The sequence below is a fragment of the Cardiocondyla obscurior genome, linkage group LG05 (assembly GCF_019399895.1).
Source record: "Cardiocondyla obscurior isolate alpha-2009 linkage group LG05, Cobs3.1, whole genome shotgun sequence".
Lineage (NCBI taxonomy): Eukaryota > Metazoa > Arthropoda > Insecta > Hymenoptera > Formicidae > Cardiocondyla > Cardiocondyla obscurior.
In genome coordinates this window covers 9,504,365-9,526,836 of record NC_091868.1, presented here as the reverse complement: position 1 = coordinate 9,526,836, position 22,472 = coordinate 9,504,365, and the positions used below count along the sequence as shown (strand labels likewise).

Below are 22,472 nucleotides of genomic sequence, written 5' to 3'. Positions count from 1 at the left end.
CTTGTGTCATTGTCGTCGTCGCAGAAGTTACTCGCAAGTTAACTCGCAAATTAACGGGTTGTAATCGCTAACGGTGAAGAAAATCGCTATAGAGTACGGTATTCTTCGTTATGAATAAAAGAAAAGAACGAGAGGTATATCGCGAAGCGCAAATCGAGCGCTCGATTCGCCGCGAGAACGTCTAGTTTCATTGAGAATTATGGACTTGCCAAGATCGTGACGGCTTTAATCTTCGTAAAATTGACAACGTGCCGTCGGACGTCGGGTGTAGACAGGTGTGTTAATTGTATCCGAATGGGTGTCTCGCTAGCACCCTTAAAATCGGCGGGAGGGATAATTGAATTTAATCGTGATAAATTATTATCGCAACGCGCGTAATAAAAGTGTGAAGAAACCTAACGCCAGGACTTGGCCGCGTTTAAAGTCGGCGAACACTTTTACGGCGTTGGCTCGTTGCGTCGAAAAGATGCCAGCAATAAAAAGCGTGTATTAAAGCTTAGCTCGTGTCCGCGCTTGAGATTCGTTAAAAAGGTACGAAACGTAAACTCTTCCCACCTCGACGGCCGACGCTGGTCAGATAAAATCGGGCCGAAGTGTGGTGGACCCGCAGCGCAAGCGTTCGGACCCTAAACTTGCATCCCCGTGGACCAACGATGGACTAATGGGCCGCGATAATTACACGGTGTTCACGTCAAAGCGCGATGTTTTTTTAACGAGGTTCCTCTTTTTTTTTTCTCCCCTTTTACTCTCTCTCTCTCTCTCTCTCTCTCTCTCTCTTTCTCTTTCGCCGGACGTCGCAATTCTGACCAAAAACATGGCGCGTATTTAATGAAGCGATTCCTATCGGCACTGGTCGAATCTGATAATTAAATCAAGCGTTGGGCCGCGACGTCGGATATTAATTGAATCGCGATCTCTCGGTTTCGATCTACCTCGTTTCGCAAACACGTCCGGCAGACCGGGGCTCGTTCGCGACGGCTCACGATGATCCGGTGCGCGTTTCTCCGTCGCGAGATCGCACCGCCGATTGCGGTCGATTTGGTCACTCGTACCTTCTTCTGGCGCGATATACTCCGGACCCTTCAACAATCGGACTCGACTCTCGATCCGCACCGGGGCGTATTAACGGCCGTGTTCGGATAACAGGCAGATTCAATAGTCTCCATGACCGTCTGTTCTCCATTCGATAAATTAATAGCAGAGATACGATCGTGCCAGTCGTCATACTCGGGATTGTCAGTCATTCGCGGAGGAAGGAGATATCAGGGAAAGCGAAAAGCCATTACCACAAAAATATTTTTCAATAATTTTGCATGCATTCTAATTGTTTACTTCTCTTCCCCTTTTTTTTCTCTCTCTCTCTCTCTCTCTTTCTCGACTTTAATCCAATTCTTATTGCGCAAATTACAATCATTGATTTAAAGAGAAAAAAAAAAAAAAATTATGTGAAAGGTACAAATGTCGCGAATCAGATGTTTTATTTTGTCGAAGTCAAACTCCCGTAGCAATTTCTCTTAATTAATTCGAAGCATTGCATCGTTTATCGGAAAATTCCCCGAACGTATTAATCGCCAATTAATGTTCCGTCGTAAAAAGATATTACCGCACGGTTGCGCGGTATCGGTATAAAATCGACGTCAACGTCGACAGTTAAAGTATCGCAAGTCGTGGCGCGGCTTCTCGAACCCGCCGTCTCGGCTCGCGTGAATTTATTTCGCACGAGTCGGATCGTATAGTGAGAGATCGTGAAAATCGGCGCGGCCAGATAAGAATCGACGGTACTCCCGGGGGCTGATGGGTCCGTGACGACGAAAAGACTTTAGAAATGCGTGTCGAGGCCGCCGCCTCGTGGGAGGGGCCCCCGACTATTTCTCTCACCGGCGCAGGGGGTCCGTTCCCTGATTTCTCTTTCGCAACCCTCTTCATGGGGCCGTAACCAACATACCGTCGCCGCTTGTTTATCGGAAAGCGCTTGAGTCGTCATACAATAAAAACGTCCCGTAAATTAGCGCCCGGTGACTGTCACGTCGCTCGAGAACCGCCTTCGTCTGCGGTTGAAATTAATGCGCGCGAATAACACTAAAGATATTGACGATTTAATACTACTATCCGCTGCACTCGCTCGGCCTGACGTATCTTCTTAATTTAGATTGCCAATAACAGTTTGAAAGCCAGTAAATTTTATTACAATCGTTCTCGTCCGATTTTCGATACCCTCGAATTTATTTCTTTATCATTAATTGTTTTCTAATAATCTTCAAGTTTTACTTTTACTATTTTTATTTAATGTATTATAATTAATTTTTTTTTAATTATTAGTTGTCTGCTATTTTATTTTATAAAGTCTATTCCCATTAGCTAGGAAATTTATAGAAACGGTATATGTATCTCTCGATCTTTGTTTTTCCCTCGAGCTAGAGAAATGCATTGCTAAATGTCCGGCGACGGTATAAAAATGAAAAATAACAGAACGCGGGGTTAAACGAGGTTTGCCGCGGTGGTAAGATACGCTCCTCATCTAGATCTGCCGCGTTAATTTCGTAACTTGATACGTCATTAAAGTAACAAATTGCGCTATTAACCTGGCCACGGTTAATTAGGCGAGGCGTTATAAATGGCAGAAAAGCTCCGCGAATTAATCAATGCTCGATAGGGTCCGATCGCGCGCTTCTTCCGCCCTATCTTTCTTTTACTTCGTGCCTCCGTCCGTTCTTTAATAAACGCAATAAGTAGGTTGAAAATGGAGATGAAATAATTTCGTGGACCGACCCGCGGGAGTATAACATTAACGAACGGGCCGGCGGCAACGAGCGCATTATGATAGTAATTACGCTAATTACACGGCGTGCACCATTTGGCTAAGGTAACGATAGCCCGATAAACTTGATTATAATGACATAATTCCGTTACTGAACGAGTTAATTCAACGATATTGTTTTTAGCAGCTGCAATGTGTCCGCGCAGAAAACTTTTCGGCATTATCGATATTACTATTATTATCTCTGATTTGTATCCCCAAATAAATTAATGAACCTGTCGAAAGAAACAGTTCGTTTTAGCTGATGTTGTTTGCGAACGTCAAACTTTTTTTTTCTTTTTTTTTTTTGGGGCTCGAAATATTACGTCTGTTCCGCGTACGAGTGGCCTTTTCCCCGAATATATTAAATCCTTTTCTTTTTTAAAACAGTCGTTGAAATTAATTGTCGGTGCCGTAATTAAGAAGAATTTTACATAATGATCGAATAGTATGGGTGTATAACGGTGCACGGGGGATGTGTATGCGTAGGCAGTTATTTAGTGTGCGGACAGTGCGGGGCCGTCTTTAATAATTTCGGTGTTAATTAAATGCCGATGCGTGGGTGCCGGGCGGACCAGTCCGCCGGAGGATTCGACTTTGTCAACTTTCACTGGCGGATCTTCCACCACCGGTCTTTTCCACGAGCGCGTCTTTACGGCCTTCCTCCGTTACGCTAGTCGTTAAACGGCGACGCAACGGCCGCCGTGTGCATCCAGTGGCAAATTAAATTTCACCTCGCGCATCAATACCGCGTTAATCGCTTAATAATTCCTCGCGCGGCCCGATATCAATTTGTTGATCGGGAATTACATCGAAAGTCGCGTATTTGCCGTGGATTACACCGATGCAATTCCGCAGTTAGCCGATACCGGGCGGATAATGGCGGGCCTTCACGGCGGAGATTTCACTTATCGGAGAGACGTATCGGGCGCGACGCAACGGCGTTTAAAACCGACGATGAACGGCCAGGGCGGCCGGGCAGAAATATTCAAAAACTTATTCACCGGCTGTGAAATATTTTTTGTCTCGCTTTCACCTCTCTCGATTTTTCTCAATGAGAAGCCGCGCGCGGCGAGCGCTGCCTCTCACGTTTTCGAAAGTTACGCGACGCCCGCTAGCCTGTCCGCCAGCTCGCTCGGCTCTTTTCACGTTGCCGGTAATTTTACCGTAATTTACGACGGCGGAATGAATCTTCGCCCACGCGCCGAGCAAGGAGAGAACACGACAACGAGTTCGCGGCGCAGCCCCGTCGCTCCGTTTCTATTAATTCGACACGATTAGGCCGCGTGACCACGATTCCTCGCCCTAATTGCCCTGAGGAGGGCTATCCCGGCGAAGAGCGGGGGTTATCGAGGGGGATTAATTAAATTGAATCAAGCTTAATTAGCCGTAACCGCTCCGTGGCTCGTTGAAGTGCGAAGAAGCACGCCTTGGGCGCTTCAAAATGACAAACGGGTTGAAAAGTTCGAGCGCGTATTAAATATCTTTCATAGCTCGCATTAATTCTATCGCGTGAGAAAATAGGTGCTTAGTTGAGGGAACGACGTGTGTCTAAATAATAAACGTAAACTGAAAGGATTTCTTTAGAAAACACGGACTAGAAATTAATTGAAAGATATTATCGCTTCGAAATTAGCGGAGTCAGCTTTACAAAGCTGTATTTAATTAAGATAAAATATATTTAAAGGATACGCTTGGGTTAATTTAGCATTCGCGTATAACGCACAGTGACACCGATTAATGACGATTACTCCATGCGTGCGTTAACGATCTCTTTTAACTGATTTATTCGCGCTCGTGTCATCGCGCGCGACGATGCAAATCTCTCAGCTGTGATTCATATATATTATGAAAGGCGGACGTAACGCTCGCGTAACAAGCAATCCGAGGAGATAATAAACGACTTGTCGTTCATTTAGCGTGACAATATCGGTAGCGCACTACGCGTGTCGCGAGAGAGCTGTCCATTAAAACGTTGAATGTCGCCGAGGCACGGTCGTATTATCATAATTTGTTTCCCCGAATCGCGATATCGGAACGATATGCTAATGAAGTGATCTAACTGATAAAAAAAAAAAAAAGAAAAAAGAAAAAAAATTAATATGTCGCGCCACGTCAACGTTGCGGTCCGCGGAACTCGCGTGCGCGCACGTGTAATCGCTGATGCATTAAATCGCGATTAGCGGATCGAACGTGAAATCAGTTCTCGGAGGTATTGTGCATCCAGGCGCCTCTCGTCACGGAGAGAACGTGCGTGAAATTCGGACGGCGCGCGATACAAGGCGCAATTGAGACACGAGAACGTGGGTGAAAGTGTTACGTAACGAGGGGCGGTTGTTTAAAAATATGCGAGATTAATTGAGGGGGGGTTAACTAACTAATAAACCGCCGTTGTAAGTCCGCAACGGGTTCGTATCTGAAATATAAAAAGTACCGCGCACGATTTCACAGAGGCCGGATCGACGGGAAATGCTACTTTTATCAGACGGGCATTGCGAGATGTTGAGTCGAAATTGAAAGATGACGTTTGAAGATTTGTAGAAACGTACAGATCGTATCTGTGACTTCGTTAAACGTCTCGCGATGCCCGCGGAGCGTCGAGCTGACGGTCGCTTCCCACTCGACGCTCGCCCAACACGAAAATCGTCAACTTGCAGGGACCGGTAAATGCGGGAGCATCGTTTATCGTTCCGAGGGAGGGACCGAAGGTAATCATTTCTCGCCGGTCACAGTCGCCGGGACAGTCGCCGTTGACCAATTCGCGAGACTCGTGATAAACGCGCGACCCTAAAAAAAAAAGGAGCCAGCGCATCTCCGGGCGCGTTATCGCCGCCCGTCCCATTTCTTCTGGATAAGTGTGCTTCGCGGAAAAATGTGGGACGAGGGTGCCCCGCGGAACGACTCTCACGGACGCCGCGTGAGGTGTTAAGCGCAGCAATATATGTCCCGCCGCGCGTGATAAGACGGAATTATAATTTATTGTGCGCGCATCACCACGTATACGAGCGCCATGGTTACCTTGGACACCGAGCAGAAGCCCGAGAGGCAACATTGCGGCCGACGCATGTGTGCCATTTGCAGACGCATCAAACGAGATAAAGGTAATGAATGATACGATTTTTATCTTAATGCCGCATCATGTCGCGAGCGTTTAACGCGGCGGCTTCGCTTCGCGAGGTGACGTCTTTCTAGAGGCGCGTCTCGCCTCCTTTCGCTCGTCACACATCTTCTACGCTTGTAATTAGGACTCGCGACGGCAATTCGCGGGACGGGAAATAAAAGCGGAGCCAAATGATATCCCTCGGCCGCTTTGGGCGCGCGGCGCCTTAAAAACGGGGCCCTCGTTATCCGCCTGACCCGTTAACATCGACAACAACTCGACGGACAATTCCGCGCTCGTTCCGCGCGGAATTTTAAGAGCCGTTATTAAGGTGGTTAATTATTTTTTTTACCTTGCGCAATAATTCATAGCGTGCATTGCATAAAGGCGGGCAGCGCCGGCAGGGAGAGGGAATGAAACGCGTGACAGAACATTTCGCGCAATTTATGTAACGAAGGGGACCCTTTCTCCTCTTCCAATACTTCTTTTTTTTATTTTCTCTCTCTCTCCTTCCTCTCGCTGATCTTTAGTTATTACTTTCCGCGTCGAATCGTGCGTTCATCTGTCACCACTTGCGGTATAATTGCGCGCGATAAACGCGTTCCGTGAAATACACTCGGCAAAAATATCGCAAGACCGGGCGGCATCCGAGGAATCCACAAATGTCAACCGCGAACGACGTAGCCGATATATTTTTATACGAGCGGCAAAAAAAGTTCTCTACCGTTTTTTTACATAAACAATCTGCGCGGAGGCGCTCGCGTAAAATCGCGGCGCGCCGTTATTATGCAAAAATGCAAAATGTATTAACGGCCGGGAGAATTAATTAGGTCCTGCCAGAGCGAAAAGCGACTGTTATTATCATTATTATTATCGCGTTTAATTGCGCTCGCTACAGCTTTTTTCTCCTGTCCCGGCGTTTTCAAGGGGGAAATCGGAAAGAGGAGATGACAGGACGCTTACGTCGACTTACATGCATTACAGAGTTACGAATGTGTACCAGCGCGATTCGAAACTGGTTCGTCCTCCTTCGCCGTTCCCCTCTTTTCACCGTCGCGCGCGTACGTCCTTGTTGTTTCATGCAAATCGCTCGTTAGTCGAAACACCTGAAATTCCCGTGTGGGACGCGTGCATTGTCTCTCTCTTTCGTTCTCTCGGCGCGCACTTCGGGGCCCCATGGATTATTCATCCCCGTGGCGTATTCGTGTTAAGGTGACAGACTGACTGACGGACTGACGGAGGAAGGAAGAGAAGGTACGAAGGAAGGTACCTCTTGCGCCTCGGGGTAATGGCTGTCCGTCTTGTTCGATCTGTCAGTGCGAGGGAATCTCCCGGCGGATAGTACGTTGAAAGTTCGATCGCGCGGTTATAATTATTTTCATCCCGAGAAATAAATTCTACTTCTGCGAGATGAGCTAAGGGAGGCATGATCGATCACTCGCGGGGGTACACGGCGGAAGAGATACGTCCGACTTTCTGCATTAGCAATAGAACGTACCTAAACGTTTTTAATAACCCTTTCGAATTTTTTTTATTAATTATTGTTTTATCGGATTGAAATGTTGTACGAATTATTTTATCATCGAAAAATTTTACGCCGAAGAGTCGTCGTGTAATTATCAATAACTGATCATTAAAACGCTCGGTCGATTACGATCTTAGAGGCGACGGCAGTTGCGAGAAATCACTTACAGCCTTCTCGCGCTCGCGCCGAGGTAGGAAGGATCCCTCGGAGGCGTGAAAGGGCGCTTACGAAATCGCGCGGGCGCGTATATGAATGAAGAAACGGCCGCGCGCGGTTTCATTCATCCGCAACGTGCACGCAACCGCGTAATCGCAGTCAAATAGGCGAGTGAACGCGTTCGATTTCACGAGCAACCTTGCTCTATGCCTGGGCAGTTATGACAGTCTCGGCTAGGCCGGGAGGTCTCGATTATAATAAAGCGTGTGGGCTCGCCCACGCTCGCCCTTCGCTCGTTCATTCATAAAATCAACTCTCACCGCGCTCGCGTGCGAGCGTGTCTTTCGGTGGCTCTCTCGCGCTCAATACTCGATCAGGCGTATCGTCCGTCGAACAGCGCCGCTTTATCCGATTGAGATTTGATTGAAATTCGTCTAAGAAAATACAAGAGCGTATCGCGGACGAGAAAGAAAAAGAAGAAAAAAAAAAAAAGAAATAGAGATACAAGCGCTTCTATAAATTTTTTTTGACGACTAATAAAGAATTAGATGAATGTCCCTCGGCCGAATATGATATTCTCGACTTCGATAAGAATACGTTACACTTAATCTAAGGGTCTTGATGTTGACGTGATAAACGGACGGTAAATCTGTGCGTGTCTGACGGAATTGAATTTGCTCCTCCCTCGAGGGGCCCGTTCGATTTCTCCGGAGGAGGCGCTGCCTTTGAGAAATGTTCTCCGAGATGAAGCAAGCGACCGATCGCGTTAACGTATGGGTTCCCCTTGCGCGCATGGGCCCCACGGCGGCGTTACTACGCCAGGCCGATTGCAGGTTTCCAAAGTGGTCTCGGAATCGGCGCGCGATTATGCGACCGGTCTATTTCTAGAAACACGCCGCCGACATACATACTAATTATTTTTTATCATACCGCTTGCGCGCCGCTTGTCTTTGGCGAGGCGGCTGAAATAAGAAGCCAGATAATACGGAGAGCCGTAAAAGAAGTATCTCGCGCGTACCGGACTCTCGAAGATATCGCGGCCGGGTTTCAAAAGATAGAGGACGAAGCGAGGATCGCGGGGAGATACGATACCTACGATCCGGATATCGCGATCGGGTTTCCAGCGTGTGAGGGCTGGACAACGGAGATCATCGGCGAGATGATGGAAAAAGGAGAAGGGAGCGGAGGCACGGCGCGAATCAGAGGGAACGAGCGTGTCCTGATATCGCGAGCGAGACCCGCGAGAAGAGGCGGAGAGACAATTGGTATTCCGCGCGCACGTTTGACCGGGAGGAACGAAGGGACGAGGAACAGGGTGGCAGCGATGACGCAGGGAAGGGGGGGGAAAGAGCGCGAGGTGGATGCACGGTGGCATGCACCTGTGCATTGCCGCCATATACGACGCGGAGTTATGGCGTTTTTCTCCACGCACGGCCGGCGTACAATATGTGCGCTACGTATACGATCGTATCTCAACCGGCGAAACCAACTCCATTTCTGGCACGGTTCGCGTCCGTTCGTCCATCCGTCTATTCGTTCGTACGTCCGCGAGCGAGCCTGTGCGAGAGCGCGATCTCAAGACCGCCTCGAGAGATAAATTAATTGTCCGCGAAGCGTGTGCGTAAGAGCGGGCTCGCGTTCACGCATGCACGCACGCACGCGTTGAGAAAAACGCATCGCTAAGACGGAAGACGCGCTCGTGTTTATTAGACACGCTAGATGAGCTCGTTCGACGCTGTTTTTCCGCCAGTCACGACTCGCTTTCCGCGGAAACGGGGCTTGTTCTTTCACCCCCTCGACCAGGAGCTCGGCCACTTTTTCGTGGGAAATGGTACGAAGACGAGCGTACTGTTCGATCCTCGTTAATGTGTGCGTGTATCTCTTTTTTTTTTCCCCCCGTACGTAAGAATGGATGCGCCCCACCCAAGCCACTGTCGATTTAACGATCAGCCCGCGTTCCTAACGCGCCTGCTTTATGACGATGAGACGGCCGGCAGATAAATCACCGCGAGCGAAATCCTAAGCGCGACGTTAAAGAGTTACGGAAGACACCGGATTCCTTGGACCGACCCATAAATATTGCGCCTTCGTGAATTCGTTCGTGCTCCTATGACTTCGATTTTAAATGTTGCTCTTCTCCTGATTTCGACAAATTACCACCGTGTTCCGACATCGCTAATGGTACGCGTTATTTATTGAGGACATTTCCGATCGTAGGATATATCGTGCACCTCTACTTTGCAGTAGTTTAAGCGAGAATTATTAGAATAATCTTATTTAATTGTTATTAAAATATATCTTCGAATATTGTGAGGGTACGTTATGCTATAAATTATGACACGTTTCTCGAGGTTCTTACGGCTGCATTATATTGCAGCGTGATAGGATGATAAACCTGATAGGTAGCAGAAGTAATCGCCCCGATTATAACAGTACTTATAATATCACAAAGTATTATCCAATTATTTTTACGAGCGGCTCGAATACTAGCCGGCTGGACTAGCGCAAGAGTGCGCAGGTATGTTGCATACGGAGGGAAGAAATGGCCGAGGATCAAAGTGGCAAAGGCTGTACGCGTCCGATGCACGTGGGGATAATCGCCTCCCCCGTGGAATACATCGACGGCAAATCTGCATTCTATGGATCGCGCGAATGCCTACGGCGGCGCGTGGTTCCCATATCTTACGGCATCCGGAAACCTTGCAATTAACACGAGGCCTCGACGCGTAGGAGGCCGATAATGAATTTCGCCTGATATATTCTCAGGCATAATGCGTGCTCTTTACGCACGCGTACCTAAACTCTCCTATCTAATCGATGGGATTTACTTTGGGTAAATCCATAACATAGATACAATGTTATCGTTGTGAGTTTTATTATAATTGTAAAGGATGTCTACTGAGATTTATTGAGTTTACTGTACAAACATTTGGAAGTACTGGAATATAATGGATGGCAATATTTCAACGTGCTAATTATTTGTTATATATTTATGCACTTCCCGAGTGGAAATTTATCTAGTTAATTTAATTTTGCAGCTAGTGGTTATAGATAAATTATATTTTTTTATAACGATAATATTGTAGAAAATATAAATCTGACTCACCGGTTCGATGCGCGGCGGCGGAGTTCAGCAACTGGTCATCTATGATGATACTGTAACATAAAAATGTGAAATATTAATTGTAGAGACGTTCTGAATCATTTCTACTATTAAGAATAAAATTTTTACACAGCTCTTTTTTTTTCTTAAATATTAATTAATAAAATTTCAAGTTAAACTTTTATAAAAATAAAATAATTTTTTTATTAAATATTAAATTTTTTTTTTATTTTTAGTGAACCAACAAAGTTATCCAAATGAATATCAAATAGCTGTTTTAAGTAATTAATTTCAAATCAATAAAGAATGATATTTACCGAAATGTTGCTCCGCCGAAGCATGAGCCCACCCTGGGCCTCCTCCTCCTCTCAGATTAGGTAGTATCATCCGCGCACAAGAAACTCGCGAAAGCCGCGACCGTGAGTTTAATAATCGCGAGAGATAATTATTACACACACATTTTTCTCGCGCGTTAGTTTGCGGGACTCGCATTTGCAAAATCGAATAATGAAAATTCATCGCCCGTATACTATTTTGACATTTCCGATACGCCCAACGAACTGGCTGCAGTTCGTTTCATTAATAATATCGGCGATACGAATCATTTCTCCTTCGGATTTCATCTAAGCTGAACAAGAGTTCTGTTTAGACGATATCCTCAGAACACTGCGCTGTGAATAGAATGTCAAATTATACAATACACAAATTGTTAGTAAATGGCTAGCTAAAATGTAATTGCGAAGTTTTTTATACGCGCGTAACGTAATTTTTTTAATTAATATAATTTTATTATGTACGGGGGAGCGGGATAGGATTAAATTATTAATTTATTTTTTAAGTCGCGGTATCAATAATAATTTTTTTAATGTAGAACCCTCCCAAATGTACTTAAAAAAGTACTTGAAGTTAGTAGTAAAAAAAACATGCAACCTGCCAGTTAATAAATTGATGCGCAGCAGCGGAGATTCGGTTGGATGATCCTGTAACATAAAACGAAAAGAAATTAAATTGTAGACATTATAAAAACAATTTTCGTTGTTAAAAAATTTTTTAAACGCGTCTCTAATTACTTTTTCAATGAAATAATTTAAAATAAAGTTATCTACGATCAAAACGAATAATTAATTAATTAAGAGAAATTAATTCTTACACAGACGTTGCTCCGCTGAAGCAGGACGCCTCTCCTAGGCCTGCTCTTCCTCTCAGGATGAGAACACGTCCAGGTTGTGCTCTGGATCTGTAACTAAACAAAAGTTTTAGTCGATTAGTAAAAAATAAAATCATAGTCGTGGTATATGTATGTACGTTTTGTTTTGGTACGTGAGCACCGCGCGCCCCGTCGACCTCTGCCCGCCACGTACGGCAGCGTGCTCGCTACGCAACGTGCTCGCTACGCAACGTGCTCGCTATGCAGCGTGCTCGCTACGTAGCGGTAGCCCACAAAAAATATTCTACCGAATATAATCACTTATGAACACTTCGACTATATGACGAACTTTTAACTATTGGACATGTCGCCGTTCTTATCGACGTAGACCTGAATCGAACATTCGCGATAAACCGAAAGAACTGAATCCCCCCTCACACATATAAATGGAGATAAAATTTACCTTAAAAAAGAAGAATTGCGTAGTCGGTTAACTAGCAGGAGAAAGGAAGGAAGATGATCCTAGACTGCGCACGGTTCCCTCCATGCTTCTCGTACTTAACCTAACCTGCGAAATTTAATATATTATAATAAATATCACACGTCGAATATCGTATCGCTTATTGATCACACGTTGACTTTAATGTATCGCGCGTATGTAATTTATGAGCACGTCGCGGTATTCGTCGATTAAACCACTCGTTACGTGATCGACCGAAAAAAGAACTGAACGTAATTCACATGTGAATCGGGATAAAACTTACTTCTGAAACGGAGTCGGGTGCCGCCTGCACGTAGACCGTGGATAGAAGAGGATAATTTGCAGAGGGGTTGCCTTTTCCTCGGTCAAATATGCGTAGATCTTACGGCACAGCGGGACGTTCCGGGCGTAGTTGCTCAAGGGTTGGCGATCCATGGGAGAAAGGAAGTGAGCTGGCCCAGGCTATGCAGAGCACATGTCACGCATGCGCCTACCGCGTCTCTCCTATCTCCAAATTTCTCGCACCTACGAACGTGATTGCTATACAATTTAATATATTATAATAAATATTGCACACCGAATATCGTATTACTTATTGATCATACGTTAAGTTTAATGTATCGCGAATATATAATCAACGAATACGTAGTGGTATTCATCTATTAAATCAATCGTTTTCTAATTTCCGTAACCAACGTGAAAAAAAAATTAATATAATTAATTACAACGTTTAGTTTATGAAAGGCGAGAACAAGCGCAATTATTTTTCTAATATAAAATTAACAGGCCTAAATTTATTCCCGTGAATATTTTGTCCATCAGTTTATCCGATACGGCGAATATTTCAGAGTTATCTCTTTGAATTTTACTTGCCGCTTTCCCGCACGTATCGCTATTAATTACGGGTGTGTTGAAACTCTGCTTCGCGCGGAACGCGAAGGATGCCCCGACCCCATGGGGTTAAGAAATTAGCCGCAGCGGCGATGCGACGTGGCTTACCGAAGCGAAGGAACGACGGTAGCTCCCAGAAATGCGAGACACGATGGGAATTCGCGTAAGCGCGATCAACCACGAGCCAGGAAGTCGTAACCTTCTGTGCCACGGGCTACACAGGACAACTATGCACGTGCGCAACTATGCACGTGTGTCCTGCTTGAAAACGGAGAGAGAGAAAGAGGTCGGGAGTCATCGCTTGGTCCAGCTTATCTCTCGATAGTTAATGCCACTTTGGTCGTTAGCATCTATCTTCTCTGCGTCTCTTATCCTACCCTCCGCGCTCTAATCTAGATTTGCTCCGCCACGCTCTGTTCTGCTTCGCCCGAGAATCCGCGGCTTACCCAAATCTTCATTACCGGTTCTTCAAGTTCGAGATTCAGATTGATACCGCACGATACGACAAACCTCCGATTTATTATATTAATTTATAATGCACGTAGCTTTTGGCGTAAAAAAAATGTTTTTATGTAAAAATGAACTTTAAGAGTATGCCGACGAGATTTTTGGTCCACGAGTTATCCCAGCTATTCATAAAACGCGGTCGCAATTGCAACATCCTGGATTGAAACCGATTGTCCATAAGGAGCCAATGTCGTTACGACATATTGTCGAGTTCGCACCGTGTTATTAAAGAGACGAGATAGAACGGGTCTGCCAGACTGATTATCTCGCAGCAGTCGATCCCCGATCTGATTTAATTCGATAAAACGGAATCGCGCTAATTACCGCGAATTATTATTATTACGATGCAATAATCGCGCGAACGCGTCGATACGGAATCGCGATCCGGCGCGAATTATTACAACCGCAAGTACGATGTGCAAACGTTGCGGTATCTTATCAACGCCTTTTAATCGCGATCGTCTTATCCCTTAACGAGCATTCCTGATCGGTATCCCTATTATCGATCGTGGAAATCACGGCCGGAGCATAGCTGTACTCGAGATTGCACATTTTGTCGTACAAGATAGCACGGTCGTTTAAAGCGATAAAAATACTAGCGCACGAAGGTCGCGTCGAAAGAGCGGTTAGTTACGAAATGAATAGATATTCTTTTAATTCCGAACAATTCTCGACGCATCGTGGTGAAGAGACAGAAGCGGACGGGGCGAAGAAATAAAATAAATGCCAAAGTAAAATCCGCTAGAAAATTAAACTACAAGACAACGAAGACGGACGCTAATGACCACGATGGCATTTAGCTACCGAGAGAAGGAAGCGCAAAGGATCAAATTCCGTGATAATTTTGTCGCGCCCGGCGCGTATGTGTGCGTTATTTATATAAGAAGTACACGGCGTAGATGCAATACATCACTTCGGGCGCATCTGAGGCATACGCGAATAAGTTATTCTATGCCAAAATACAATGTTACTCGAAATCCCCGTAGACATATTTCAATCCCGAAATAGTAATTTAAAGGTGACTGCGCGCAAGAAATTTAATCATTGCTCGTCAACATCGGCGGAAGACGCGACCGTCGCAAGGGTGTGTAATTTTCATTCAACGTTGACTAATTCTAACAAGATGTAAGAGGTTGACGGAACGAGAGGAGGCTGCCAATTTAGCATTCGTTGACGATTTGAGGGAACATAGTTAGGAGCTCGGCGGCAGCGGCTAAGTAACAAACTCTACCTTGGATGAGCCATTATGTTCAAAGGCAGTGCGCCAGGCAGTTCGCCGGCACATTGGTTGCTTTGAATTCAGAATTGCACGGCCATGCCGGCCTCCGCGTTTTTGTTCTTTCTCTTTTGCGGGCAATTTATGCAATCTGGCCCGCGTCGTGCGTTTTATTTATAAACGTCGGCCCTTTGTGTGTTAATTTGTATTCGGGCATCTTGCGCGGAAGAGATGCTCCTCCATCTTTTTGATCGATCTAACGCACCTTCGCATCGCGGCATTTCTCGATTTACGCAGAAAAATGTTTGACGATGCGATATTAAGAGCAGCGCAGTTATTAAATATTTCATACACGTAAGAAAAATTTTATATCGCTGTAAAAACGTGTAAAAAGAACTGTACGATTATCTTTCGTGAAAATAAAAATATTTCAGAGAATACAGCGAAGTTAATTTCTTCCTTAACACCCTATTATAAAAATTGTTGTACACGTTTATTTCGTCTTTAAATGGACCAAAGAAATGCGCGTTACGCGAGAAAAAATAACAGAAGGAAAAGATCCGGCGCCGTCGAGTTAGGGCGAGCGATCGACTTTGATCTTCGCGGTTTTTATAGAAGCATCTCGCGTCGCGGCTTGAGCTTTCGCGGCTGTCGTGACTCCTCCGCGGAAATCCCACAGAAATTGGAGCGCGATGCTGCCGAGAGACGGGAGGATTTCACGAGCGCGCGACCTCCTCGCGTTTCGCCGAGGTGCAACGCACTCGTTCTAATAAAAGTTCCACGAAGAGGAGGCCGCTCGCTCGAATTGGCCCCTAATTTCTTCCCCATAACTAAGAAGGCGCACTTTATGACCGGCGGCACCCTTTTTCTGTTGCAGCGTTGAAGGTGAAGCTCATGCTGAGGCGACCCATCAATCAGCTGGTTGCGCAAGGCATTATGCCACGTAAGTGTTGATCCGCTTGTTTATTACACCGTTTATATACTTTTTTTTCTTTCTTTTTTTCTTTCTTTTTTTTTTTCTTCTGCGCGCCGCGGAAAATTGCGTCTGTACGACTCGCGGCTATTAAACTCTTGCCGATGGTTACGATGGTTGTGATCAACGTAACTTTCGTTACGACCGTTATTGAACGTCATTGCCGGCTAGTCTCTACGGTCTTAAAAACGTCTTCGCTAACACGTGGGTTCGATTGATAGACGCACGAGTTAATTGTTGCGTCGTTCTCAAGACTCGTAAGAAATACAGGAGTGGTATTTAGAACACTTCTAGATTATAGTAAATTGCTTCGCAGCGATTAAACAAATTGACAATTAGCGTTCGGTTTTTGTCGATTTTGAAGCGAATTAGGTCACTTTTAACTCGGTCAATTAATCATTTGACAATTAAATTAGTCATTAAAGAGGAAAGAACGGTAAACGATTCGATTGTTCTTCCCCGCTGTCGTGGGCAAAAACGAATTGAACAGCCGCGAGATGCAGCGAGAAATAAATGGAGGCAAAAGTAAAAACGTTCACATGTTCGCTCCTCGAGATCCCTGAAGCGATCAACGGTGTAAGCGACGGTCTAGTTGCTCGGTAGATTTACGACGGGCACCAAATGTTTACCGGAACGAGAGCACGGGCATCCAGTAATTATTTAGGTCACACACCCTGAAATATTGCTCTTGTTACTGTACGCACGCCGGTGCGTTTATAGCGCCCAGTATATATTGTCGGGCTGATGAAAATACGCGGTTTGATAGGCCTCCGGCGTGATTTTGCACGCGAAGCCGCGCGCGTGCATTTCCATACCGCTCAGGGTTCATTCATCTGCGATTTTCTGGGGCTTTAAAATGAACCCCTTCCCCGTCCCCTCCTACACACATTCACGCGTCTGAAAATAATAGCCGCTTTCGCAGAAACCGACCGATTACGTTATAAATCCATATTACTCTTGGAAATTGACAGATAGATTTCCACAAAGCGGTTTTTTTCTTTTTTTTTTTTTTAATTGGAAAATCTCTGTTTTCGGCATTTTTACTTTGTTTGCTAATTTTTGTTTGCAATTTTTACTCGTATTTCTTACTTGAATAGTATTATTTCGAGAATGTATTAAATTTAATTAGATATTATTTGATTTAATATACGTGTCGGAAAATTATTTACCGAAAAGTTTAAAACGACGGAAAGTTGTCTGTTATAAGTATTACAAATGCGGAATTAAGTGCAATTGCCTAGCAATACATTTTGTTTACGACGGTATTAAATATCCGCTGAATTTGTTGCTCCTCTGCAAGAGTAGCGCCAAATCGTACATCATTATGCGTATTACCGTACTCATCGCGAGTATAACGAGTAAGCACCTACGAATAGATCTATACGTTTTTCTTCCGAGATGTCAATCGTCGTGGGACCCGCATCTTATTTATTTCCCGAATCTTGAATCTATTCCAACTGCGGAACGCGACGTTTATTGCGGCAAATTAACGACGCTCTTCAGACAGTTCGTCTGAGATTAGAATAAGTGTCGCAAGGACGTCAGACGTCTTGGAGACACATTTCGTCAAGCCTGACATTTTGCTCTCAAAAGGGAATAAAGTAACAGCGGTGATTTCGAAAAGGAGGAGGCGAATACGCGACGCGTTTTGGTCGCGAGAGCGAAGCAAAATCTGCAATTAGAAATCGGTTCATAATCAACCCTGCAACGTCCCGCAAATTTAACGCGATCATCCACGCGAGAGATCAGAAATCTTTTCCTTTCCTTGATTTTTTTTTTTTTCTTTTTCTTTTTATTCGCCCCTTCCTCTACCTTCATAAAGGTACCGTAAATTCTCCGTAACGAGCCGAAGAGTTAATATCCGAGGGAGCGCGCTGCATATCTCGCGGCCGCGACGACGCACAGGGGAATTACATTCACGATTAATCTCGAAGACGCTAAAAAAAACTCGCGACGGGGAAAGAGCCGTCGGCGTGCTTCGTTCCACGGCTGGCTGGATGGAAACTTACAGCGCGCGGTTAAAATACCAGGGCGCCCGAGTATTTTCACATTTCCGCCGCCCGACATCGACGACACGGCCGTACGTGCCTTTTATTCCGCGTAATGACGACGTCCGTGTCTGCACCGGCGACGGCAGCATCCGCGTCCGGAAATAGTGGTAGGGACACGCTTCGGGGATCATTTATCCACCGATTTAACGGTGTTCAGGAATGCGGGGCCTCGAAGACGCGTCACGTTGACACCGAAATGGTATCCGCGAAGACCATCATTCCGAAAAGTGATGTCTACTGCGTGCGTCACATTTCGTACCAGGAAAACTCGACATTTATTATTTACTTTTTTTTTCTTTTCTTTTTTTAATAATGTTACTTAGTCGCATGATCGAAGTTTAATCTAAAATTACGAATAGTTAAAATCAGTGACGGTCGAGCTTGAATTTCTTCCGCGATCGCTGATTACTCGGTTCTTCGCGGTAACTTTCGTCGCAGCATTTCAGGGTGTTGACGCGTTTAAAATTAATCGCGAGTAAAGTACGATATGAGAGACACAAATGTTTTTCCTTACTTACATAGCGTTGAAAACGCCACCGGCGTTTCACGAGCAACGGAAGCAGCTGGAGCGGGCGAAGACAGGCGACTTGCTGAAGGCGAAGATTCAGCAGAGACCAGGCAGGGACGAGTTGGTTCGGCAGCACATCCTCGAGGATGTAGGTCACGTGGATCCGAGTCTGGCTGAGCGGCAGCGAATGCTGAAGAAGGCCAGGCTAGCCGATCAACTCAACGATCAGCTCAGTCATCGACCGGGACCGCTTGAGCTCATCCAGAAGAACATTCTTCATACTGAAGAGCCCATCGAGAGGGCGGTCAAAGGTATCTCGCGATAACATCTACTGAAACAAAATAATATATACGTAATGTATTAAAAAATTTATCTACGATAAGTTTAATTTAACATATTAAATTTTCAAACGTAATATAAATTTTTTTTTTTTTTTTTTTAAGTTTTTTTTTAGTATTTTCCATACGGTGTATTCTTATTTTTTTTTTTTTTCCTTCAGAGGGTCACATTCCCTTCAAGGCCACCTGCGAAGGGCAGGTAACGAAACCCCAGCATCCAGATCACTACATTACTTTCGAGGATGACTCTCAGAGCTCGGAAGGTGCACCTTCACCTCAGCTAGAGTCGCGATCGTCGGACGTGTTAGAAACTGCGGCGGCATCCGCGGGCATCGTCACGGTCTCTTTGAGTATACCGACAACCGGCGGTGCCGTCGTTGTCTCGTCAACATCCCCCGTCTTCCAGCAAACGTCTTCGGAATCGACGATACAGACGTTCGCCGAACTTTGCAATACCGTTGTAGGCACGCAGCAGCAGCAGCCAGGTCAGCCGCAAGCTCAACAGAGCCAGCAACACACATCTACGCAGGTGAGCTTACGCAAGAACCGTAATTAATGAAATCATTAATTGCTTCATTGCATTATACGCTGACACACATATCGTCGAGCTCCGTTTTTTCGCGCTTGAAATTACGATGGTTGTTCTATTTGATCTCTAAGTCCCAGATGCGCCGATAAAAGCGTTAATCAAACGCGACGAAGATTAATCGCGACTTTCAATGGCAATTCCGGTATTTAAGCCAACAATTATATCGACGGCGAACCGGTGCCGCGTGTCAGTCTTGTTGTGATGCTTAGAAAAACTACTGGACCGTCTCTCTCATTTAATATATAGGCGAGTCAGACGACGAATGGCCCGTCGACGACCCTCTTACCGTTGGCGCCGGCGCCAAGTCCAATGTCTCTGGGTTCGACGACGTCCAGTCTGAGCCCTCTGTCCAACATCTCGATAGCATCGCCCCCGGCACCGCCGCCGGCGGCGATCACCCCGCGGCCACAGCCGAGCCCGATAGCCGCGGCCACCACGTGCCAGAGGACCGACGCCCCCGGGAAGGACAAGAACAGAAAGAAGTCCAAGACCAAGAGCCAGCCGAAAACCCGCACGATCAAGTTCCACGAGTACAAAGTAAGTTCGCTTTCAATTTATTGTGTCAACATTTCGGCGACGAGAACGACCGTGTCATTCTGTATGACTTGCACGAAGAGCAGCGGAGCGGGCGAGCGTATTTCTTTTATCCGCGGTGCTGCAAAATGATACCGCGCGCCGGCTTTCTCGTCGGGAGGTATCAATTTTATTACGCCGGGCATTATGTCTTTACAGAACGGCTGTTGAATCGCAACGCGAGTTATTAAAGAGTATTCTTGAGGCATCGGGGCTCTGACATCGCTGCTCGCGCGCGCATTTATCTCCTGGATCTTTAAACATAATAAATATTGCGTAAACAGGTCGGGTCTTGATCGAAAATTAGCGCACCATTTTCGCGTTTAATATTCAAGAAAAAAAAATAATTGGCAAAATTAATTACAGTATTAAATCGGAAGCAGTGGTAATTTGATCTTATTACTGCGTCGCGTGCGTTCGAATTTAATCAAGATCTAATCCTGGAATTAATTTAGAGCGATAATTTAGCTTTAATCCGGCAATTAACTTGGGACGATAATATTGGTCCGAGGATTAAGGGATATTACTACTGAAATGTAAGCTTATAGCGCCTCTTTCTTCCGTCTTTTCTCTTTATATAAATCTTGTTAATACTTTCGTTTTAACGTATAAAAAACGCTTTAATTATCCTTCGGCGAAGTCTCAAAACAAATAAGTTTTTTTTATCGGAAACGTTCCGCTTACAACGGAGGCAGCGAGTTCAATAAACGGATAAAACGCGAGGTGCAAAGTGGTTTCCGATCCAGGGTACAACGAGAGTGTACACAGAGGCGCGCGATAATTATCGTGTACTCTGGACCGCCGGGTAGCACTACAAACTAGTTTCCTGCTGAAGTGTGCGCCGGCCAGTGTGGGCTAACGGAGGCCGCATTTCGGCGTGGCAACCGAGGCAAAAAGAGGGACGAATAAAAAGGACGACACGAAAGCAAGAAGTGGCCGTGGAGGAGGAGGTAGAGGACGAAGTAAAAACGAGTACGAACCGTGAATCTCGGGCTCCCGTGGGCCCCGACGAAGCGGCGAAGAAGCGCAGAGAGGCCTCGGCCTTAGGGCTCGGAGGGAGATCGTATCGGGTGATTAACTCTCGCGATCTCCCCGGAGGAAGAAGGGGAGAGAACTCGGGGCCCCACCTCGTTAGCTCTGAGTAATTCGAGCGCTAATTGCACCTAAGAGCGAGGAAGCCAGGGAGCGGGTCGCGCGGGGCTTTCTCCCTTAGGCTTCGATAGACCCCAAGCCGAATCGAGCCGCCAAGTCCCGGACAGCGCACGGTCCAAAACACCCGAGATATAGCGTGGCCGGTGTGAAAGCGAGCCGGGAATGGGCGTGCAAATGAGGGCGCAGAAAACATCTTGATGTATCATTTATCACTCGGCCCGAACTGGAACTACGTCACGTATCTGCCTTAGTTTCCTCCTCACTGATGCACCGAGCGCCGGGCAGTGATGTCAGATAATATATTTTAGATATGCCCCCGGATCGCGAATAGCGTTACGTAAAGCGAGACGAACAAAGGCCGAGATTTATTCGGATTTACGTACGAGAATTGCGAACAAACGCACGTTGCGTTTTTTTGCGTTTTCTTACCTAATGATTTTTGCTGCAGGGACCACCAAACGCGCAGAAGACGCCGTCGTCTAGTACCTCTGGTCTCGGCGCCGCACAACCCGGTGAGACCAGTTATGAGCTGCTTCTGCAACAGCAACAATTGTTTCTTCAGTGGCAGCTCGAGTGGCAGCACAAGGTAATAACGCATTCTCTAGCATACGCATTATAATTTTTGTTTGTAAAAAAAATGAAAGCTATGTTACATATAATTTTATAAAACAATTTGCGTTATATAAAATTATTTAAAAAATTGCTTATATTATTTTTCTCAATTGTTTGCTTTAAATATATATAAAGATAAAATTAAATAATCTTGTTTTTTTTTTTATTTCAGTATCCACAGATTATCTTGCCAGCCGCACAAAAACCGCTATCGCTCACAAGTAGCGGCGCGAGCGATGCTGGTAGTATAAGCGGAAGTAGTGCAAACGCCGGCAGTCCGGCTCCGTCAAATTCTTCAAATAATCCTTCGGAACAGCCTCCACTGAGGCCTTTGGGCAAATTAGAAGATATGAAAGGTATGAATAATATTGCATTGGAGAAGATTTGTTGAGAAGAGAAAATAATTTTTTTTGATTGCGTTTACAGTGAGCGACCTTAAAGTGGAATTGAAACGACGAAATCTGCCAGTGTCGGGCTCAAAGCCACAATTAATCGAGCGATTGAAACCTTTCACGGAGTCATCTAGTAACAACATTTCTAATTCTAATGGACCACATGTAACGCACATGGGTCATATTCTAATGGATACGCCTGGTCCAATGGCAACGGATGATTCTAGCTGCCAAGCTAAGAGTCCGTTATCTATCGTGAAAGATGAGCCAAACAGCCCGCGGACAGCCTCGCCCCACAATAGCGAGCACGACGACCCGATGAGTCCGCCAGGTAAAACGTCATTTTAATATCTTATTAAAT

The 22,472-nt window shown here is 45.6% G+C and overlaps 1 protein-coding gene across 3 annotated transcripts in view; it reads left to right on the top strand.

Annotated features, from left to right (window-relative positions):
- The window catches only part of LOC139102430 (myocardin-related transcription factor A), a 33,482-nt gene that overhangs the window by 5,359 nt on the left and 5,651 nt on the right, over positions 1-22,472 (top strand). Inside the window, exons 2-9 of one of the 3 annotated variants that reach the window (XM_070656316.1) lie at positions 5,455-5,898; positions 15,801-15,866; positions 18,470-18,766; positions 18,955-19,322; positions 19,629-19,919; positions 21,556-21,693; positions 21,892-22,075; positions 22,146-22,442. In XM_070656316.1, coding sequence (XP_070512417.1) covers positions 5,808-5,898; positions 15,801-15,866; positions 18,470-18,766; positions 18,955-19,322; positions 19,629-19,919; positions 21,556-21,693; positions 21,892-22,075; positions 22,146-22,442 — 1,732 coding nt within the window. In that variant the 5' untranslated portion in view covers positions 5,455-5,807. Of the gene's footprint in view, positions 1-4,057; positions 5,899-15,800; positions 15,867-18,469; positions 18,767-18,954; positions 19,323-19,628; positions 19,920-21,555; positions 21,694-21,891; positions 22,076-22,145; positions 22,443-22,472 lie in introns of those variants that run through there. The other 2 variants (XM_070656315.1, XM_070656318.1) reach the window with 2 other exon arrangements.